Raw genomic sequence first — 18,922 nt, forward strand, 5'->3', positions numbered from 1 at the left:
ACACTTTTATTTCCTGAATATGCTATGTACTTAGATTTCAGTGAGCACGAGTGCATGAGATGAAATTTGCTTTAAAAAGACAGAGTCAAATGGACTGACACAGGTGAACCAAAAGTGAGAATAGCTTGCCTTCTTTAACTCCACTTTGTTGCTTCTCAATTTATTTATTCCCTAAACAAAACAAGAAAACTCAAAGTGGTTCTCAGTAAGACTGAAGAATTCCCCTAAGAATTCCCATCTTTATGAGTTACAGAATCGAGTCAACTTTTCTTTTTTCCGAATGCTGCCTGAAGAGCTACTTTTCACTGCTATTCTGAGCAATTCTGGAGCTGCTGAGATGTCTTGGGGAAGGGTGGAGCAGCTGCCAGACTCCTCAGGTTCTGATGGAGGCAGATGCTTTTCCCCAGCTTGTTGCTGGCTGGGAACAAGCCTTCCACAATATGGATTTCGTTGTCTGAACTCCCTCAGCTCAGCAACGCCCCTTGTCAGAGCACAGAGCCCACAGTTATATCACAGATTAGCCCAGGAAACAGCTAGTCATGAATCACAGAGGCTCATGGATCTCTGCCGAACAAAGAACTCCAGCTCTGGGAAACTTTCTGGCCCAGCCTCTCCCTCTGTCCCAGTGGAAAAGCAGGTAATTTCCCACTGGCCCAGTAGAAAACCAGTGCAAGGTTCATGCAAGACAGGTGGACTTAACCTGGCCATTTCTTTCTTTTTCCTCATCTACTAATGCTGTTTTCATACCAACTGCATCCTAAACACAGAGTTAAGATGGTGATTCATAGTGGTGGTGGGCGTCTCAGTAGGAGCTTTCTTAAGAAGAAAGGGCTTTGAATGAGCCAATGAAAGCTGTTGCCAGGGAACCAGATGCCATGAACAGGCCACTCCAGCAGCATAAGAATACAAGCCAGGAGTGCTGGACTGAGCATTAAGTGTACTTGGCAGCTGAGTCCTACAAGGCCTGTTAACCCTTTGTGCACCTATGTCTAGACAGTGAGTCAAGAGAAGGATTATGGTAAAATCTGAAAAAGCCAAGCCACCCCTTCTGTCAGTATCTCCCACTGGAATGTGCCATTTCAAAGTTGTTCTCCCTGCTTGACTAACAGCTCCCCTGGACACCTGCTTTAGAGTGGATTGGCTAAGAGATGGGCACAAGCAAGGGTTGGTGTGGAGGATGACGCTCCGCAGAGGGCACTGCTCATGTCTGATCGTACATGTTAGAACACTAATGACTCCTCTTAACTTGTGGTTGAGTTTTATGTGATCTCTTAGCCTTTGGAGAAGGGACTTTGCTGCCCCAGGTGGGTCTGCTCTATGAGATAAGGAGGCAATGCTTCCCCTCTTCCTTAAATGTATACTTCAGAGCCTCCTAGGGCCAGTTGGAGATTGGCAGCCTATGCCTCGTGTTCAGATTGTTGGCTGGAGGAGTATGGACCCAGGCTGCTGGCTGGGAAAATGGGGAACAGGCAAAGCTGCTGTGGATGGGCCTCCCGACCTACCTCCCAGGACTCCTCCATCTTGTCCCACTTCTTCCTCTCCCTCTTCCATCAATCCCCAATCCAGGCATCCACTCTGGGTTCCATTCCTGCACAGCTTGATTAATTCAATCTCTGCAAAGGTACTAGCATCTTATCTCAGTTCTCAGGAAGATGTGAATGCTTTTCCAAAGGAAACTATAAAGGTTGAAAAACAGGCAGTGAGGTTACCTGTGGGCTAGGGGCTCCTTGGTTCACAAGGAGAACTCTAGCAACGTGTGGGTCTTGAGGGGAAGATTCTCCCCACACACAGGCTCCCTGACACCCTTCCTCTTCCTCAGATTGTCAGCTGCAGCTCCCTGGCTGCTCCCCTCTGGGGGCTAAGGATGGGGACATCAATTTGAACATCAAAATCTCACCAATGTGGGCAAAGAGTGGGAAGAGAATTTGTGTATACCTTGGGTGTTGGTATGTCCCTACAAAGATACATGTTTTATACATCACATTAACATTTATCTAAAATGATCAGCACAGGGTTCACAATTTTCACTCTGTGATAATCAGAAAATATAAAAATTATTCTCATCATAGAGTTAAAATGGTGAGCTGGAAGCCAGTTGACAGAGAAGCGTCTGGTTAGGCAGTCTAGTGACTTACTATCTATATATATTAGATTTCCTGTTGTGAGGAAATGACTTTCAGAGCATCCATTTGTGCAGCAAAACCTCACTGCTGAGCTGGGCACAGTGGCACTTATCTGTAGCTCCAGCTACTTGAGAAGCTGAGATGGGAGGATCACTTGGGCCCAGGAATTCAAGACCAGCCCGGGCAACACAGCGTGACCCCCATCTCTAAAATAAAACCAAACCTCACTAGTGTGTGCTAATAGTGGAAGACAATTCATGTATATTCTGAATTGTGAGATGGAATTATTCATTAAACAATATTTTCAGCTGGGTGTGGTGGCTCATGCCTGTAATCCCAGCACTTTGGGAGGCCGAGGCGGGTGGATCACGAGGTCAAGAGATAGAGACAATCCTGGCCAACATGGTGAAGCCCTGTCCCTACTAAAAATACAAAAATTAGCTGGCTGTAGTAGCACGTGCCTATAGTCCCAGCTACTTGGGAGGCTGAGGCAGGAGAATCACTTGAATCTGGGAGGCGGAGGTTGCAGTGAGCCGAGATCATGCCACTGCACTGCAGCCTGGCAACAGAGCAAGATTCCGTCTCAAAAAAACAAAAACAAAAACAAAAAACAATATTTTCTATTTATTGAGCATGTACTATGTGCCTGGCACAAGACTCGGTGCTTGACACAAATCATTTCATTTGTTAATTACATAAACATCATTGTAACAGTATTTAATGAAAATCAAAAGAAAAATTTACCCACCACCAAACAACATAGATCAAACATTGCTATGTTATTATTACATTTTATTACTCTAATGTTCAACAATGCTAAATTATCAGAATCCATGCAGTATCAATGAATGACATCTGCTCTAAGATCCTCCCTTTAGAATTAAAATCATCCCTGCTCCTGTCACCCTCCATAGGTTGGTTCCTATGGAAGTTTGTTATTTTTGCCCCAAGTAACTGAGCTGCCAGCCAGGTGGTGATTGATTTTCCCCATGTTATGAAAGAACCAAGAATGTGTGGCTTTTCTTTCTTCTACAAACTCACTATCTCTCCACCGTAAATTTAAAAGCTTGCAATTACAGTGAATGCTCCTACTAATAAAGTGAAGCCATGAGCAAAGGGATAACTAAATATTTTAGACTCCCACAGCAAACCCTTCAGAAAGATCTAAAATAAATAGATCCCTAGTCCCTTCCCTCTGAACTAGACAGGCCATGCAGCCATAATTTATAGCTAAGGAGAGAAAGGAAGCAGAAATCCAAGGCTGACACTCTCTCTCTTGCTATGATTCCAGAGTATTCTTTGTTGCCTTTCGCATTTTCTTCTTTCAAACCTGGCCTGGGCCACATAAGAAATTAGCCATAGTCTCTGAATAAGCCAAGTAACTTATCCTTAGCAGGTCTGTGCTTCTTCTAACAAGTTCAGAGGGTTTTATCTTCTACACTGATTGTTAGGGCGCTTTCAGCCTGTGTACTAAGCCTTGAGTTGGTCAGCACCTTTAACCTATGGGTCTGAGCTTTGTACTATAGCAAACTACCAACTACTAAAACAGGATTTGACCCAATTCTCTTCTTTTCTATATTTTTCATACATCTCTTTGGGCATGCTAAAAAGCAAAATGACAAATATTCTATCAGCTGCTACTATAATGCAAGGGGTTCTATGCTATGGGGAGTATTAAGAATTTTAAGATATTGGCCAGGCACAGTGGCTCACACATGTAACTTTGGGACGCTGAGTCAGGAGGACCACATGAATCTAGGAGTTTGAGACCAGATAGGGCAACACAGTGAGACCCCATTCTACAAAAAATAAAAAATTAGCCAGGCATGGTGGAGTATGCCTGTAGTCCCAGCAGTACAGGGGGCTGAGGTAGGAGTACTGCCTGAGCCCCAGAGGTCAAGGCTGTAGTGAGCCATGATCGCAGCACTGCATTCAGCCTGGGTGACAAAGCAAGACCCCGTCTCTTAAAAAAAAAGAATTGTAAGATGTAGTCTCTACCTTCCAAAGACTTCAAGTCTAGTTGGGACATAAAACACAAGCAAATTGAAAGCCTTAATAATGTAAGGCGTTGCTGCTTGTCATGTACATGGCCCATCTTTTAAATTTTTTTTGAAACAGGATCTTGCTCTGTCTCCCAGACTGGAGTGCAGTGGTGTGATCACAGCTCACTGCAGCCTCTACCTTCTGCGCTCAAGCAATCTTCCCACTTCAGCCTCTGGAGTAGCTGGGACTACAGGCATGCACCACCACACCCAGCTAATTTTTTATTTTTTGTAGACAGACTGGCTAATTTTTTACATGTTTGGTACAGACAGAGGGATTTTGCCATGTTGCCTAGACTGCTCTTGAACTCCTGAGCTCAAGCGATCTGCCAGCCTTGGCCTCCCAAAGTGTTGTGATCACAGGCATGAGCCACCGTGCCCAGCCTCACAGCCCATATTTTTAAAAATCTTTTGTTTTGACTTTTTCATACAACTTCTCTTTGGTGCTTATCGTAGATAACTGTAGTTGGCTGTATCAACTTTTATTCTACATTCCCTCTGGTGCAAGAGCTAGAAAGCAGCAAACTTTATTTTCTAGACTTCCTTCCAACTAGATTTACAAAATGAAGTTAAGAGAAGCGAGGTTGGGGAGATCTGAGTGCTTAGAAGTAGTCATGGCAGCCAGACCAGAGGTCCAGGGCCCAGTCACCAGCTTCATGGCTGAAGCGGGTAGCGGGGGCCAAAGTCATAGCTGCTCTCTGAGAGCCATGATGGGGCTTCTTATGAAGAACTGCTACTACTCTATTCCAGAAGTATTACAGGAAGAACAACAGGCTGAAATTGGAACCAAATTTGGGCAAGGTCCCATTTCACCTCTGGTTTGCTCTATGGCTTTATGCAAATCATTTCATCTCTCTGTGCAGTGATCTTTACTCTTTCATTAACAAGAGCAACACCAAGGACTCTCCTTGTAGAGTGCCCCTAAAGATGAATAAAATACTAGAAAACATGATTACACTTCCTTTTAAAGAGGGATAAAGGTTCTGACTGTATCACATAGGCCGCCTCTCCAGAGTGGCATTCATTTACTCCAAGCACTTTGGAACAAGGGATACATTCCTGAATGTGCTGGGGAGGTGGCCATTGAACAGCATCTATTTTCTGTTTCATGTGGTTTCTATTTATTTACAGAGTGCCATGGTTATTCATGATGTTTTACAAACCATAAAAACAAGGTCTCCACCCTATAGAAGTTACAGTGTAATTCAAACAGACTTGCTGCATGGGCTGACAGGTCAGGCGTGCCAGGAGATGGTGTTGGTGTTGTATAACATGGGTGTGGAGGGGTTCTTCTTGAGTTATAAATACTTTCCAGTTACAAGGGCCTTTCATCTGGGATCCCCAAGCACTTTAGAATAGCAATAACCCGGATTGCTTTCTAAATGTGCTTTCTATAAACTGTTGTGGGGACAGAGTAAATGCTTTTAAATGACTATTAATTGATCTGTGGATCTGTTCATTGTCCATATTAAACAGCATAGATGTAAACACAATGGTTTAGGAGAGGCCCGCTTTAGGCTGTGGTCTGGCTGCTTACAGATTACTGCTGCCCCACAGAGACCCGGAAGGCTTGCCACAGCCTTGGGAGGGCCAGATGGACACTCCTAGGCATTTTCCTAGGTGATATGCTCACTCAACCTAGACTCAGAAAGAGCACTCCTTGGCGCCCTGGTTCACTGCGTATGGATGAGTTAACATTTCAAAGTCAGGTGAGTTCAGAGAAGGAATCTCCTCTGGAGAAACTTGGAGCCATTCCTTGGCTAACGATGGTGGTTCTCATTCAGGTCCCAAGGCCTCCATTAAGTTCCTCTTATGCTGCTTTTCTCTCTTTCTTGAGCAATGGCACTTTCAAAACGGCAAGATTTATCTTTCTTTGCAGCTGGTATAGAGTTTCCCCTTCTGTCTTACTCAAAGACCACTTAACTGGTGATTTTTCCTGACCCATTTGACAAGTTCATTCATATCCAAGAGAAGACTGGCCTGGGTTGCAAGTCTTGAAAGTTCACCCAGAGGTTGATGAGATAAGGATTCCTCCTTCTATCCATCCTTTATAAGCTTCTCAGAGTTATCTTTCTAAAAACCCAGATGGAATAATATCACCCCCCTGCTTTAATAAAACCTACCTGGGGGTGCAAATGACTCACGCCTGTAATCCCAAGGTAACAAGGGCAACATTAAGGACTCTCCTTATAGATTGCCCCTAAAGATGAATAAAATACTAGAAAACATGATTACACTTCCTTTTAAAGAGGGATAAAGGTTCTGACAGTACCACATAGGCCACTTCTCCAGAGTGGCATTCATTTACTCCAAGCATTTTGGAACAAGGGATACACTCCTGAATGTGCTGGGAGGTGGCCATTGAACAGCATCTATTTTCTGTTTCATGTGGTTTCTATTTGCGAAGCTGAGGCAGAAGGATCGCTTGAGCCCAGAAGTTCGAGACCATCCCGGGCAATGTAGTAAGACCCTGCCTCTAAAAAACAAAACAAAACAACAACAACAACAAAAACCTACCTGAAGAATAAAATCCAAAATGCTTCAGCATGGTATATGCAGCCTTCATGGCCTTGGCCAGCTGACCTTTGTCCTTGCATCTCTGTCCACATGACCTGCAGTTTTGTTTTCTTTTTTGTTTTTATTTTTGTTTTGAGATGGAGTCTCACTCTGTTGCCCAGGCTAGAGTGTGCCATCTCAGCTCACTGCAACCTCCACCTCCCCAAGCAATTCTTGTGCCTCAGCCTCCCAAGCAGTTGGGATTACAGTTGGGATTCCTTTTTAAGGCACACCACCACGCCTGGCTAATTTTTGTGTTTTTAGTAGAGACGGGGTTTCACCATGTTGGGCAGGCTGTTCTCCTCCTGACCTCAAGTGATCCACCTGCCTTGGCCTCCCAAAGTGCTGGGATTACAGGCATGAGCCACCACAACCAACCGGAAAAAAATTTTAATTGTAGTAAAATACATGTAACATAAATTTACTTTCGTTTTAGAGATGAGATCTCACAATGTCACTAAGGCTGATCTCAAACTCACGGGCCCAAGGGATCTTCTTGCCTCAGCCTCCAGAGTAGCTGGGATGACAGGTGTATGCCACTGCACTGGCTCAAATGGACCATTTTAACATTTTTAAGTTTACAGTTCATTGACATTAAGTACATTCATATTGTTGTGAATCCACCTTCAGAACTTTTTCATCTTCTCATACTGAAACTCTGTACCCACTATACACTGATGTTCCATTCCCCTCTCCCTGCCAGCCCCTGTCAATTACCATTCAACTTTCTCTCTCTATGAATCAGACCACTCTAAGTACTTCACATAAGAGAAATCATACAATGTTTGTTCTTTCATGATTGGCTTATCTTGTTTAGTGTAATGTCTTCAAGGTACATGCGTGTTGTAACATATGTCTGAATTTCCTTCCTTTTTTTTTTTTTGAGATGGAGTCTCACTCTGTTGCCCAGGCTGGAGTACAGTGGCATGATCTCGGCTCACTGCAACCTCCGCTTCCCAGGTTGAAGCGGTTCTCCTGCCTTAGCCTCCCAAGTAGCTGGGACTACAGGCGTGTGCCACCACACCTGGCTAAATTTTTATTTTTAGTACAGACGGGGTTTCATCAAGTTGGCCAGGCTGGTTTCGAGCTCCTGACCTCAGGTGATCCGCCCACCTCGGCCTCCCAAAGTGCTGGGATTACAGGCATGAGCCATGGTGACCAACTGAATTTCCTTCCTTCTTAAGGCTGAATAATACTGCATCGTATGCATATGCTACATTTTGTTGATTCATTCATCTGTCAATGGACACTTGAGTTACTTCCACCTTTTGGCTCTTATAAACAGTTTTGCTCTGCGTATGAGTATACAAATATCTCTTTGAGACCCTGCTTTCACCTCCTTTAGGTATACAGACCCAGAAGTGGAATTACTGGTGATACGGTAATTCTGTTTAATTTTCTTAGAAACTGTCATACCATTTCCTACAGAGGCTGTGCCATTTTGCATTTCTAACAGCAATGCACAAGGTTTTCAATTTCTCCGTATCTTCACCAAATACTTGTTATTTTCTGTTTTTGTTTTTGTTTTTTAATAATAGCCATCTTAGTAGGTGTGAAGTGGTATCTCATTGTGGTTTTGATTAAATTCTGTTTGGAGCCTCTGCATTCACTCATTCGCTGTCTTGATTCCCCCTAATAAACCCTATTTTATTTTACAACAGAATCTCTATTTCTTTCTCAGGAGACTTGAACTTGGTTGGGGGTGGAGGGGTCAGAGGGGGAGGGGAAAGTGCCACATAGGAAGATCAAAAAGGTAAGTGGGCTTGTAGCCTGTTGTGCTTCTTCATATAGGCCAGCAGTGGGCACTCCCACAAGACTGCCGGGGTAGTTCAGCTGACAGCTAACAGGCAGCTTGCTTTTCCAGGCTTGAGCAGGTTCCTAGATCCCCAGCAAAGGGGTCTTTTTGTTTCCTGACCCTCTTCCCTCCTGTCTGTGCTCGTCACAATGTCACTGTTAAAGAGACCCAAGCATCCCAGGCTACACAGTGCTTCTCAAAGCAGGTGCTCCTGGCATTCTAGTGGGACAGTTCATCACTATGTGGGAATTTCACACAATGTAGAACATTTAGCATCTGGGGCCTCTGCTTGCTCAATGCCAGCAAGACCCCCAATCATTGCAACAACCAAAATGTCCCCCACCCACATTTCCAGAGCACCCCCATCAGGGGATAGGTTGCCCAGTTGAGAACCAGGTATGCAAAGGAAGCTAGAGAATCCCAGTGTCTCCCGCTCAGGCAAAGCAGCAACTACCATAATGAGGTCTCGTGTCCAGTTGAGGGGATGATGGAGCTCAGCCAAGGAAAAAGTCACAGGTGGTTTTAGGTGACCTAGATTACACCCTGGCTCTGTTAATGCTTAGTTGACAGTGACAGGCTCACATATCAGGAGAGAGGGGAAGACGCTCTCTAAAAACAAGATGAGAACAATAACAGAAAAAGTACCCCAACAAGTCCCCCACCCCATGCAACTGGGACTTGCAACCTGAGCCTGGTCCCTTCAGTGTCCATTTGACCCCCACCCCCATCCCCGGGGAATGCACACTGCACCCGGCACCCGTCTCTGCCTTGCCTGGGTTAGTTTAAGGGACTTCATTTCCCTGTGCTGCCATAGCAACCAGGAAACAACCTCCGCTCAGACAAGAAGGATGGTGCTGTGGCCGAGATCTGTAGATGCACACGGCTGGTAACAGAGCAACCGGGACCAAGGGACAACAAGAGCTCAGGAGAAGGGGAGAGACAGGTCGCCCAGAGAGTAGACAATCCAGGGCTTGAGGAGGCTGGCTGTGCGGTTTATTTTTTCTCTCCACAAAGACACACACTGTCTAAACTGTGTGGCTGGTTGTTATTAAGAAGCTGCTGCGAGAGGGAAAAATGTATTTAATAAAAGGCCCTGTGTTTGTGGTCTTCTTGGGCTTGCTGTGAGCTCTGGAAATCTTGAGGTGTGACCAGATTTCAGCCTTCAAAACCAAGATGGACTGCCCTTGAGAAGGGGTGGTCAGAGGGAAACATGTTCACGCTCTCCCTCCTGAGCCGGGGCCACGGGAAGCTGGGCCAGGACAAACAGAAGTTAGAAGTCTACTTTGAACCAGAGGTGAGTCCCACAGCTGAAGAAAGGCACATTTTGGAGGTGGGAGAGGAATGCTCTATGTTTCCACTTGGGAGGTAAACCATGTGTGTCTTGGTTTGTGTTGTTAGTGAGGTGGCGGGGTCACTGGAAGATCTTCCTTCCTCCTTCATGAAACTCAAGAAAATAACATCATTTTCCTGACACACCGAGATTGCCCCTGGGGCCCTCATCTTTCCCCTTGTAGCTGTCTTTGCTTGGACCAAAGGAGATTCCAGATTGTCTGGAATTTGGATGGTTTGGTGCAAGACCAGAATTTCCACCTGGGTTCTAGGCAAACTGATGGTTGTTTGGTTTTTGGAAGTCGTGCTCTGCAGTTGAAATGCTGTGTGTGTTCATGCCATTTCAATGGCTTCCTTGAACTTTCTGGAATTCAACCCACAGGACTCATATTTAATATAGGCCAAAAAAAAACACACCTCATTTTAGAAGATTTTAAAGAGGTGGCAAAATTCCCTTGTTATACTAGATTTTTATTTCACTTGAATCCTGCCAGGGATAAGAAACCTATTGGGGATACTTTGCAAATTTGGGGGTCATACAGAGATTTCCATTGTCATGGTACTTTGTCATGATATTTGACCTTTGCTGTGTTAAACGGCATATAAAGTTTCAAAGGACCTGTATGGCCAATGGCATTTACTTACCTACAAGATATGTAACTGCTTTATAGGCCCCTAAATAGCCAAATTAGGTAATGTTACATAGCATCTGGAATGTATAGAAATTCTCCCCACGTACAGCTGAAGTGGTGGTGGCTTGGAATGCTCCTATTTAAACTGCCAGCTAGTCCAGGTCTAATTTCAAAGTTATCTGCTGCCCTTAATAATTCTGACCGCTTACTTGCGTACCAGGAAACTTTAACTGGCCTGTAACCTACACACAAGCTGAGTTAATCCTCCAGCCATACATGACTCTCCTGAAAGTTGTATGGGGTGAAATAGAACCATGCCCTGGGTTCTACTAATTTTGAAATGTGGAGAGAAAAGGCAGTTGCTAAGAAGAGCAATTGTGTTCCATAACACCATGTGAACAGTTCAGAGAAAATCAGTAACTAAAAAAATGCCGAAGGCTTTGCACAAGCAGTATTTGCTATAGAAAGGTCTTCCACAGTGGCTCCGTCAAAGTGGCTGCTTTTCATTGCAGGATTACTTGAACTGGAGGTCCCCAGAAGACTATGTTCCTGTCAGCAAACCTCAAGATAAGAACAATGCCAGCCAGCACTCCTGGAGCCTCTTTCTCCCTAAAACTTTCAGCACTAGAAAGGGTGCCCTGATCCTGTACTCAGAAGGTTTAGCCATTTCAGCATGGACACCCAAAGAGAGGAGAAAAGGCCCCTACTGCCCCAGAGGTCCCTGGAGGAAGCTGGATCTTGAACTGCACACACTTCAAGACCTCAAAGAAGCCATCCTGGCATATGGAAGGCAACAGGTAGGCAGAACGCTCCCTTGGGTTTGGGGAAGGTGCTGGTAGCATGTCTAGAAACCCAGTTGCAGCTTTGGGAATAACTTCTTGGACCCGGGGAAGGTATGAAACTCTCAGACCTCTATTTCTTCATCTCTAAAATGAGATTGACTGTACTCTTAGCCCTATCTGCTGCACACCATTGTCACGAAGCTTAAATGAGATAATGTATGTGAAAGGGTTCTGAAAACCATAAAGGGCTACATTATCATCATTTTATGTTTTCCTTTCAGTTAGAGTAACACAAAGTCCTTTTCAGCACTCAGACAGATTCAGGCCAGCAGACGTTTCATCAGGATCCTTGAAATCCTGTCTCATAGCCACAAGCATCATCATCCCACCTCTGATGTTCTTGGCTCTGTGGAAATGAGAGGGAGAACATTTTAAATATTTACCTTGAGCCCTTCAGCGTCTGCAGGATAAGTTAATGACTTTTTCCATCCTGAATACAATATTAAGGGAAAACGCCTGTGTTCATTTTTCTGATTCATACTTCCTAATGTCTTGTGAGATGTGCATCTGGCCCCTGCTTTATATAATTGCATGCATCAGCCCTTTGGCTGAGGCCATAAGATAGTCTGGGAAGATGTGTCACTTTATAAAATTCTAGGTTAGAAATGGTGGGTGACTCCCTAATTTAAAAGTGTCTACTGACTTTTCATTCCCCACAAAATAAAGTCATTAGCTTCTTCTATCAGGCCTTTCACACATTGGCTTTTCTGCTCCATGTCTAGCCACATTTCCCACCTGTTCCTGTACCACTTCGATCATGGACGCCATAAGGCCCCACCCATGTGATTAGCTCATCATTCCCCAACACCTGTGCCCTTTCATGACTCTCCATTTTTGCACACACCTCTACAGCTGGCAAGCTCCCACCCATCCTTCAAAACACAACTTAAATACCATCCCCTCACTGAAGCCTTCTCCCACTTGCCTAGGCAGAGATAGCCCATGCCTCCCTCCTCTGCAAACATTCCCATACCGTCATGCACTGAAATTTATTTCTTTGACTGTCTGTCATTCCTGATGGATTAACATCTCTTCCAATATGGGGACCATGTCTAAATCATTTCCAGAAAGAGTACCCACAAATGTTTGTGGAATTAATGACTTGGTCATGCATGATATTTTCAATGTTTCTTAGATCATCTCCCAGAATCATTGTTGGACAATTTATCACCTACCCCCATGCCAGGCAGAGCTTCCAAAAGAAAAGACTCCTCTGCCCTCTTTTCATCTTTCAAAATAGAGAAGCTTGATGATCCTGACTGAATGCCCAATGCTCTTTGCCTTAAAAATAATAAATTCTTGAATAAAAGAAAACCAATTGTTGAATGCTATAATGTTGCATTATAGCTAAATATTATTTTATTTAATCCTTACAAAGACCCTGTGCGATATAGTTTTTCTTGCCTCCTTTTATAGATGAGGAAACCAAAGCTCAGGGTAGATAAGTGATTTGCCCAAGGCCAGAGAGCTACTAAATGACAAGGCCAGAATTCAAATCCAGGACTGCCTACCTCACCAGGGCCTGCATACTTTGCACTCTGCCCTGTTGTTTGTGGACTCGAAGGGACTCCAGTGGTCCACTGGTCATTGTGCTGGTCATGGCCTGTTTGTCTCAGATTCCCTCTGTTCCCTTCCCCTGCTGTGCTCTGCATCACAGGCAGGTTGACCACAGGCTATATACAATTCTGCAAACATCTGTGTCCACTGGCTTCTAGTTGAATTTGCCAATGGGAGACACTGGAAAGAGATTGGAGAGGGAGAAGAAGAGGAAGACCACGGTATTTCTCCCTTCCCACTCTGCCTCAAGTGAAAAGAAGCATCTGCATTACCTCTGTGATACAGCTCTCAACAGACAGGCCCACTATGACCCCTAACTCCTCCAGGTGACCCCACCAGCTCCTCCCTCTGTCCTTCTAGCGTAAGTGTGGTGCTGGCTTCCTGATGTTACTGATCTCAATGTTGCCCCCCCAACTGTTTGGCTTCTGAGGTCTCCAATCACCTGTACAACCAATTCTCTAAATCAAATTCCTTCTGTGTTTACTTAGTTTCTATTTTCCTGGTTGGGCACTGAGTGATATATAGGCCCAGAGTAAGAATACCTTCCATCGTCTTCAGATGCTTGTCTATAAGGCTAAATACTTCAGGTAACAGAGATCTTAATAAAGTAGATAAGTCAGTTTGGGGTGAGTTTCATTTTTGGTTATATTTGGGCTCAACGAAAAAAAAAAGTTGCTATCTTCCTGTGGCATCCATCTTCTAAATTTATAGCTCATATCTGTACAAAACAGAATATGTAGTCTAACTCCACATGAGTAGAGGGAAATAGTGTGAAGAAATTAGAGAAAAGAAAACGTATGGAAGAGTACAGGGCTGGAGTTTAAGATTAACGGACATAGTAGATTAAAAGAGGAGGGGAAGCAACTCAAAAGGGACTTCGAATTAAAGAAAATGAACACACTGGGCTCAGTGCCTCACACCTGTAATCCAGCACTTTGGGAAGCAGAGGCAGGAGAATTGCTTGAGCCCAGGAGTTCAAGACCAGCCTGGGCAACATAATGAGACCCTGTTTCTATCAAAATAAAAATAATACAAATTATTTAAAAAGAAAAGGAAAGGAACACCTCAGAAGCTTCGGAAAATAGAGTACCATCTGACTATGAAAACAACAGCCTGGCAAGAAACTTTTAAAATCATAATACCCAGTGCCAGGACAGCTATAGGGAAACAGCAGTCTCACATGTTAGGAGCACAAATTCACATGACATTTCTGGAGGGCAATTTGGCAAAAGCCTAAAAGGGGCTGATACCTTTTGATTCAACATTCCACTTTTAGGAGCTGGCCCTAGGACATAATCAGATGTATGTTCAAAGATCTATGCAGAAAAACATTGACTACAGGGTTCTTTATTACTATGCAAAACACTGAAAACAGTAAATGCCCAGCAATGGAACATTGATCAAATGAACTCTGGTAAATCATGTAATGACCTGGGTCAAGCAATGAAGTCATGTGTTAGTCATGAATAACATGAGAAAATCTGCACAATGTTTTTCTTTTGTTTTGTTTTGAGACAGGGTTTCCTCTGTTACCCAGGCTGGAGTGCAGTGGCACCATCACAGCACACTGCAGCCTCAAACTCCTGGGCTCAAGCGGTCCTCCCATCTCAGCCTCCCCAGTAGCTGAGACTACTGGCTCATGCCACCATGCCGGGCCAATTTTTTGTATTTTTGTAGAGATGGGGTCTAGCTCTGTTGCCCAAGCTGGTCTCGAACTCCTAGGTTCAAGAAATCCACCCACCTTGGCCTCCCAAAGTGCTGGGATTACAGGTGTGAGCCACCATGCCTGGCCTGGAATGTATTTTTTTAAAGCAGATTACAAAAATGTATTCATATAATAAAAATACCAGTGTTCATTAACTTTTTTTGAGTAGTTGTGTTATTTTTGCCACTATTCTAAGTGCTTTCCAAGTATAATTCATTTATGCTTTCTAATAATCCTGGGCATAAGTACTATTATTATCCACTTTAAAGGTGAGGAAATAGAAGCACAGAGAATTCGAGTGACTCACTCAAAGTTATACAGCCAAGTAAATCACTGCACCAGAATGTGAGACTAGGCCACATAGAAAACATCACCTCTCTAATATAAATCTGTTTTTAAAAAAGTGATAATTGACCGGGTGTGGTGGCTCACACCTGTAATCCCAGCACTTTGGGAGGCCAAGGCAGGTAGATCATCTGAGGTCAGGAGTTCGAGACCAGCCTGGCTAACATGGTGAAACCCCGTTTCTACTAAAAATACAAAAAATTAGCTGGGAGTGGTGATGCACGCCTGTAATCCCAGCTACTCAGGAGGCTGATACATTTCTTTTTACCAAATATATTTTTTAAACTATGGGATTTTACAAATAAAATAAAAATCTATAGCTTTGAAAGAGGTAGACAGTTGACCCTGGAAATCAAGGTGAGAGGCTTCGGGGAGGAAAATGGAATGGCAAACAGTGCTGCAAGTTGAGTCCACCAATAACCACACCATCTGTCCATGAGGGTGAGTATTTCTTTGTCCAAATAGGATAGTTCAAGAGTTTAAAACAGTACACTCAAAGTCAAAGAGCCAAAGTGAGGATGGAAAAAGGGGTAGAGTAATAGTGCTGCTCACGGAAGGATCTGTTCTTGGCTGGACTGTGAATCAAGAAACCTGCATGACTCAGGCCCCACCCAGACCTGTAAGAATAAAGGCTGTCGCAGAAAGGTGCAAGTCAAGGTTTAAAGCATCTCACAACACCTCCAACTCTCTGGATCTGACAGCACACATGTGGCAACCCGTCTGGAGTTTATAGGTCAGCATACATCCACCCTTGAACTTTCTTGATGGCCCAACTCCTTACGGGTAAAGATAAATGTTAAGTCAAGAAATCAGAGGTCAGCATTCTTAGACTTCTGGATACACACAAATATGTCGCTTGGTTGGTTTTTTGTTGTTGTTGTTTTTTAACAGAAGGAAATCTTGTTTAGCATTTCCAAAGTTGAAACCATTCTTCTTGAGGCCTTTAATTTATTCAGCTTCCCATTATTGAGACATCAAATAGCTATAAAACCTAAGTAATCATAATTTGGGGTAGGATAAATATGAACAATGTGACATTGATTAAATAATGTATTTAAGATAATGTGTTTTAAAATTCAGTTCACAGGACACGCCACTTCTCTGTTCCATTGAGAGATAAACAGGATTTAGATAACTATAGCAGATTTCAACCAACATTGTACAATTGTCCCTCGGTATCTGCAGGGTTCCAGGATACCCCTTGATTTCAAAACCAAGGACCAAGATTGCTTCCAGGAATCCCTGAGGATACCAAAATCCAAGGACACTGAAGTCCCTTATATAAAATGGCATGGTATTTGCATATAACCTACACACACCCTCCCATATACTTTGAATCCCATATACTTATAATCTAGAGATTATAAGTAATCTCTAGATTACTTATAATACCTAATATAGTGTAAATGCTTTGTAAATAATTGTTATACTGCATTGTTCTTATTAGTATTATATATATATATATATATTTGTTTTCTTTTTTTTGTAGAGGCAGAGTTTTGCTCTGTTGCCCAAGCTAGAGTTCAGTGGCATGATTGTAGTTTACTATAACCTTGAACTCCTAGGCTCAAGCAATCCTCCTGCCTCAGCCTCCCAAGCAGCTAGGACTACAGACATGTGCCACCACACCCAGCTAATTTTTAAAAAATTTTTTTGTAGAGATGGGGTCTTGCTATGTTGCCCAGGCTGGTCTCAAACTCCTGGGCTCAAGCAATGCTCCCACCTCAGCCTCCCAAAGTATTGGATTACAGGCGTGAGTCACCGCATCTGGTCTATATTGCTATTATTAATTGGTTTTTTTCCACATATTTTTGATCCGCGGTTGATTGAACCTACAAATGCGGAACCCACAGATGTGAGGGCCAACTGTATTGCTACTGCCATCTCCATTATAAATTTGGTTAAGTTTAAAAGTATTGTCAGCCTTGTTCCATTGAATAGTCACCACTCATTCTGTACTGCCTAATTTCTCCCCACATCTTAATACTCAAGGCATTTAACTCTTTCGTTGCTATTTTCAGCCAATGTCCCCCCATGAAGGAATCTTTAGGTTACCCTTTTTTTTTTTTTTAAGACAGAGTCTCACTCTGTCACCCAGGCTGGAGTACACTGGCATGACCTTGGCTCACTGCAACCTCCCCCTCCCAGGTTCAAGCGATTCTCATGCCTCAACCTCCTGAGTTGCAGGGATTACAGGTGCATGCCACCATGCCTGGCTAATTTTTGTATTTTTAGTAGAGACGGGGTTTCAGCATGTTACCTAGGCTGGTCTCGAACTCCTGACCTCAGGTGATCCTCCCACCTGGGCCTCCCAAAGTGCTGGGATTACAGGCATGAGCCACCACACCTGGCCCAGATAACCATTTTATCAAGTAGAAAATAATGTAAGAAATATGCCTTTTGAATTAAGTTTATTTTTCCTATTCAAACCATAATATAGGGTTTTATACAAATTAGAAAAATATAGAAAAGGAGAGAGAATTATAAATTATCTGTTACCCTTTTAGCCAGAGATTAGGAGGATGAAGTTTCCTTGCAAGTCCTGATCAATAACCTGCTACTTGTTTGACGGTGTCGGTAAAATGTAGGAACTGCTCTGGTGGCTGTCAACAGTGTTAAATAGGCACCAAGGCAGCAAAGGGGAGAAAGAGCAATTTGCCTGCACTCCTTTTTCTGAGTGTGCTCCATTGGAGCAGGTCCTGAGACGTTGTACTTGGAGCCTTTAATAAACCTAGAAGTAGGAAAGGTCAGAGAGAAACATGGTCAACTCCAACTATGAGGTCAAAGGTAATGTCAATAACAGCTGAACTTATTGAGTGCTTAGTGTGTGGCAGGCATTTTACCTGTATAACCTCATTCAATCTGCACAAGCCTAAGAGCTAGGTGCTAGCATTACCTCCGTTTTATAGGAAGGAAACCTGGGGCTTGACATTAACTAATTTGCTCAAAATTACATACCTAAGTGGTGAAGCTAGAATTGGAGACCAACAACGGATTCCAAAGCCCCACGTTTAACCCCTAAACGGCTTGATTTTGGAAACTCCACATTCCCCAGAGAAAAAGAAGCATCTCCCCAGCTTTAACAGTATGTTTAAAAAGTGGATCTGAGTCTTTCAACACATCCATTAAGCTAACCCTTTGTAATTCTAGGAAAGCCAATCAGATTTTTATTAAAATTAATTTGGATGATAAGTAGCATTTCTATAATAAGCTATATATATGATCCAATACACTCCTGTTTCTCTAGGTTTTATGTACTTCATTCATTTGTTCCCTTGTATAACTAATAGAATATTTATAACAATGACTGGGGCCGGGCACGATGGCACACGCCTGTAATACCAACACTTTGGAAGGCTGAGGTGGGCAGATCACCTGAGGTCAGAAGTTCAAGACTGGCCTGACCAACATGGAGAAACCCCGTCTCTACTAAAAATACAAAAAAATTAGCCAGGCGTGGTGGTGCATGCCTGTAATCCCTGCTACTCGGGAGGCTGAGGCAGGAGAATTGCTTGAACCCGGGAGGCAAAGGTTGTGGTGAGCCGAGATCATGCCATTGCACTCCAAACTGGGCAACAAGAGCGAAACTCCGTCTCAAAAAAAAAAAAAAAAAAAAAAGGCTAACACTTATGTAGAAGTTAGTATTATACCAGTACCATTCTAAGTGCTTTACACTTATTAACTCACTTAATCCTCACAACAGGTTAATAAGGTAGGTGCCTTTTTTATTGTAGCAAAATATATGTAACATGAAATTTACCATTTTAACCATTTTAGATGTACAGTTTGCTGGCAGTAAGTATATTCACATCGTTGTACAATCATTACCATCATACATTTCCAGGAGTTTTGTCATTTTGCTAAACTGAACTCCATGTCCATGAAACAGTAACTCCCCATTTCCCTCTGCCACCAGCCCCTGCAACCATATTTCTGCTGTCTCTGTGAATTTGACTATTCTGAGAACTTCATATAAGTGAAAGCATACAGTTGTAT

The 18,922-nt window shown here is 43.3% G+C and overlaps 1 protein-coding gene and 1 long non-coding RNA gene across 4 annotated transcripts in view; one reads left to right on the forward strand and one right to left on the reverse strand.

The window, feature by feature from the left end:
* The first annotated feature begins 9,312 nt into the window (after nucleotides 1-9,312).
* The window catches only part of KIAA2012, a 132,890-nt gene continuing 123,280 nt past the window's right edge, over nucleotides 9,313-18,922 (forward strand). The window contains exons 1-2 of the mRNA XM_054680079.2: nucleotides 9,313-9,810; nucleotides 10,990-11,274. Coding sequence (XP_054536054.1) covers nucleotides 9,727-9,810; nucleotides 10,990-11,274 — 369 coding nt within the window. The 5' untranslated portion in view covers nucleotides 9,313-9,726. The remainder of the gene's footprint in view (nucleotides 9,811-10,989; nucleotides 11,275-18,922) is intronic.
* LOC104005329 (uncharacterized) overlaps nucleotides 11,286-18,922 on the reverse strand; it is a 45,631-nt gene continuing 37,994 nt past the window's right edge. The window contains exons 5-6 of one of the 3 annotated variants that reach the window (XR_010150210.1): nucleotides 17,426-17,657; nucleotides 11,286-11,665 (exon numbers count right to left, since the gene is read on the reverse strand). This is a non-coding gene — a long non-coding RNA (uncharacterized LOC104005329). Of the gene's footprint in view, nucleotides 11,666-17,349; nucleotides 17,658-18,922 lie in introns of those variants that run through there. The other 2 variants (XR_008546860.1, XR_008546859.2) reach the window with 2 other exon arrangements.

Source organism: Pan troglodytes, chromosome 13, assembly GCF_028858775.2.
Source record: "Pan troglodytes isolate AG18354 chromosome 13, NHGRI_mPanTro3-v2.0_pri, whole genome shotgun sequence".
NCBI lineage: Eukaryota > Metazoa > Chordata > Mammalia > Primates > Hominidae > Pan > Pan troglodytes.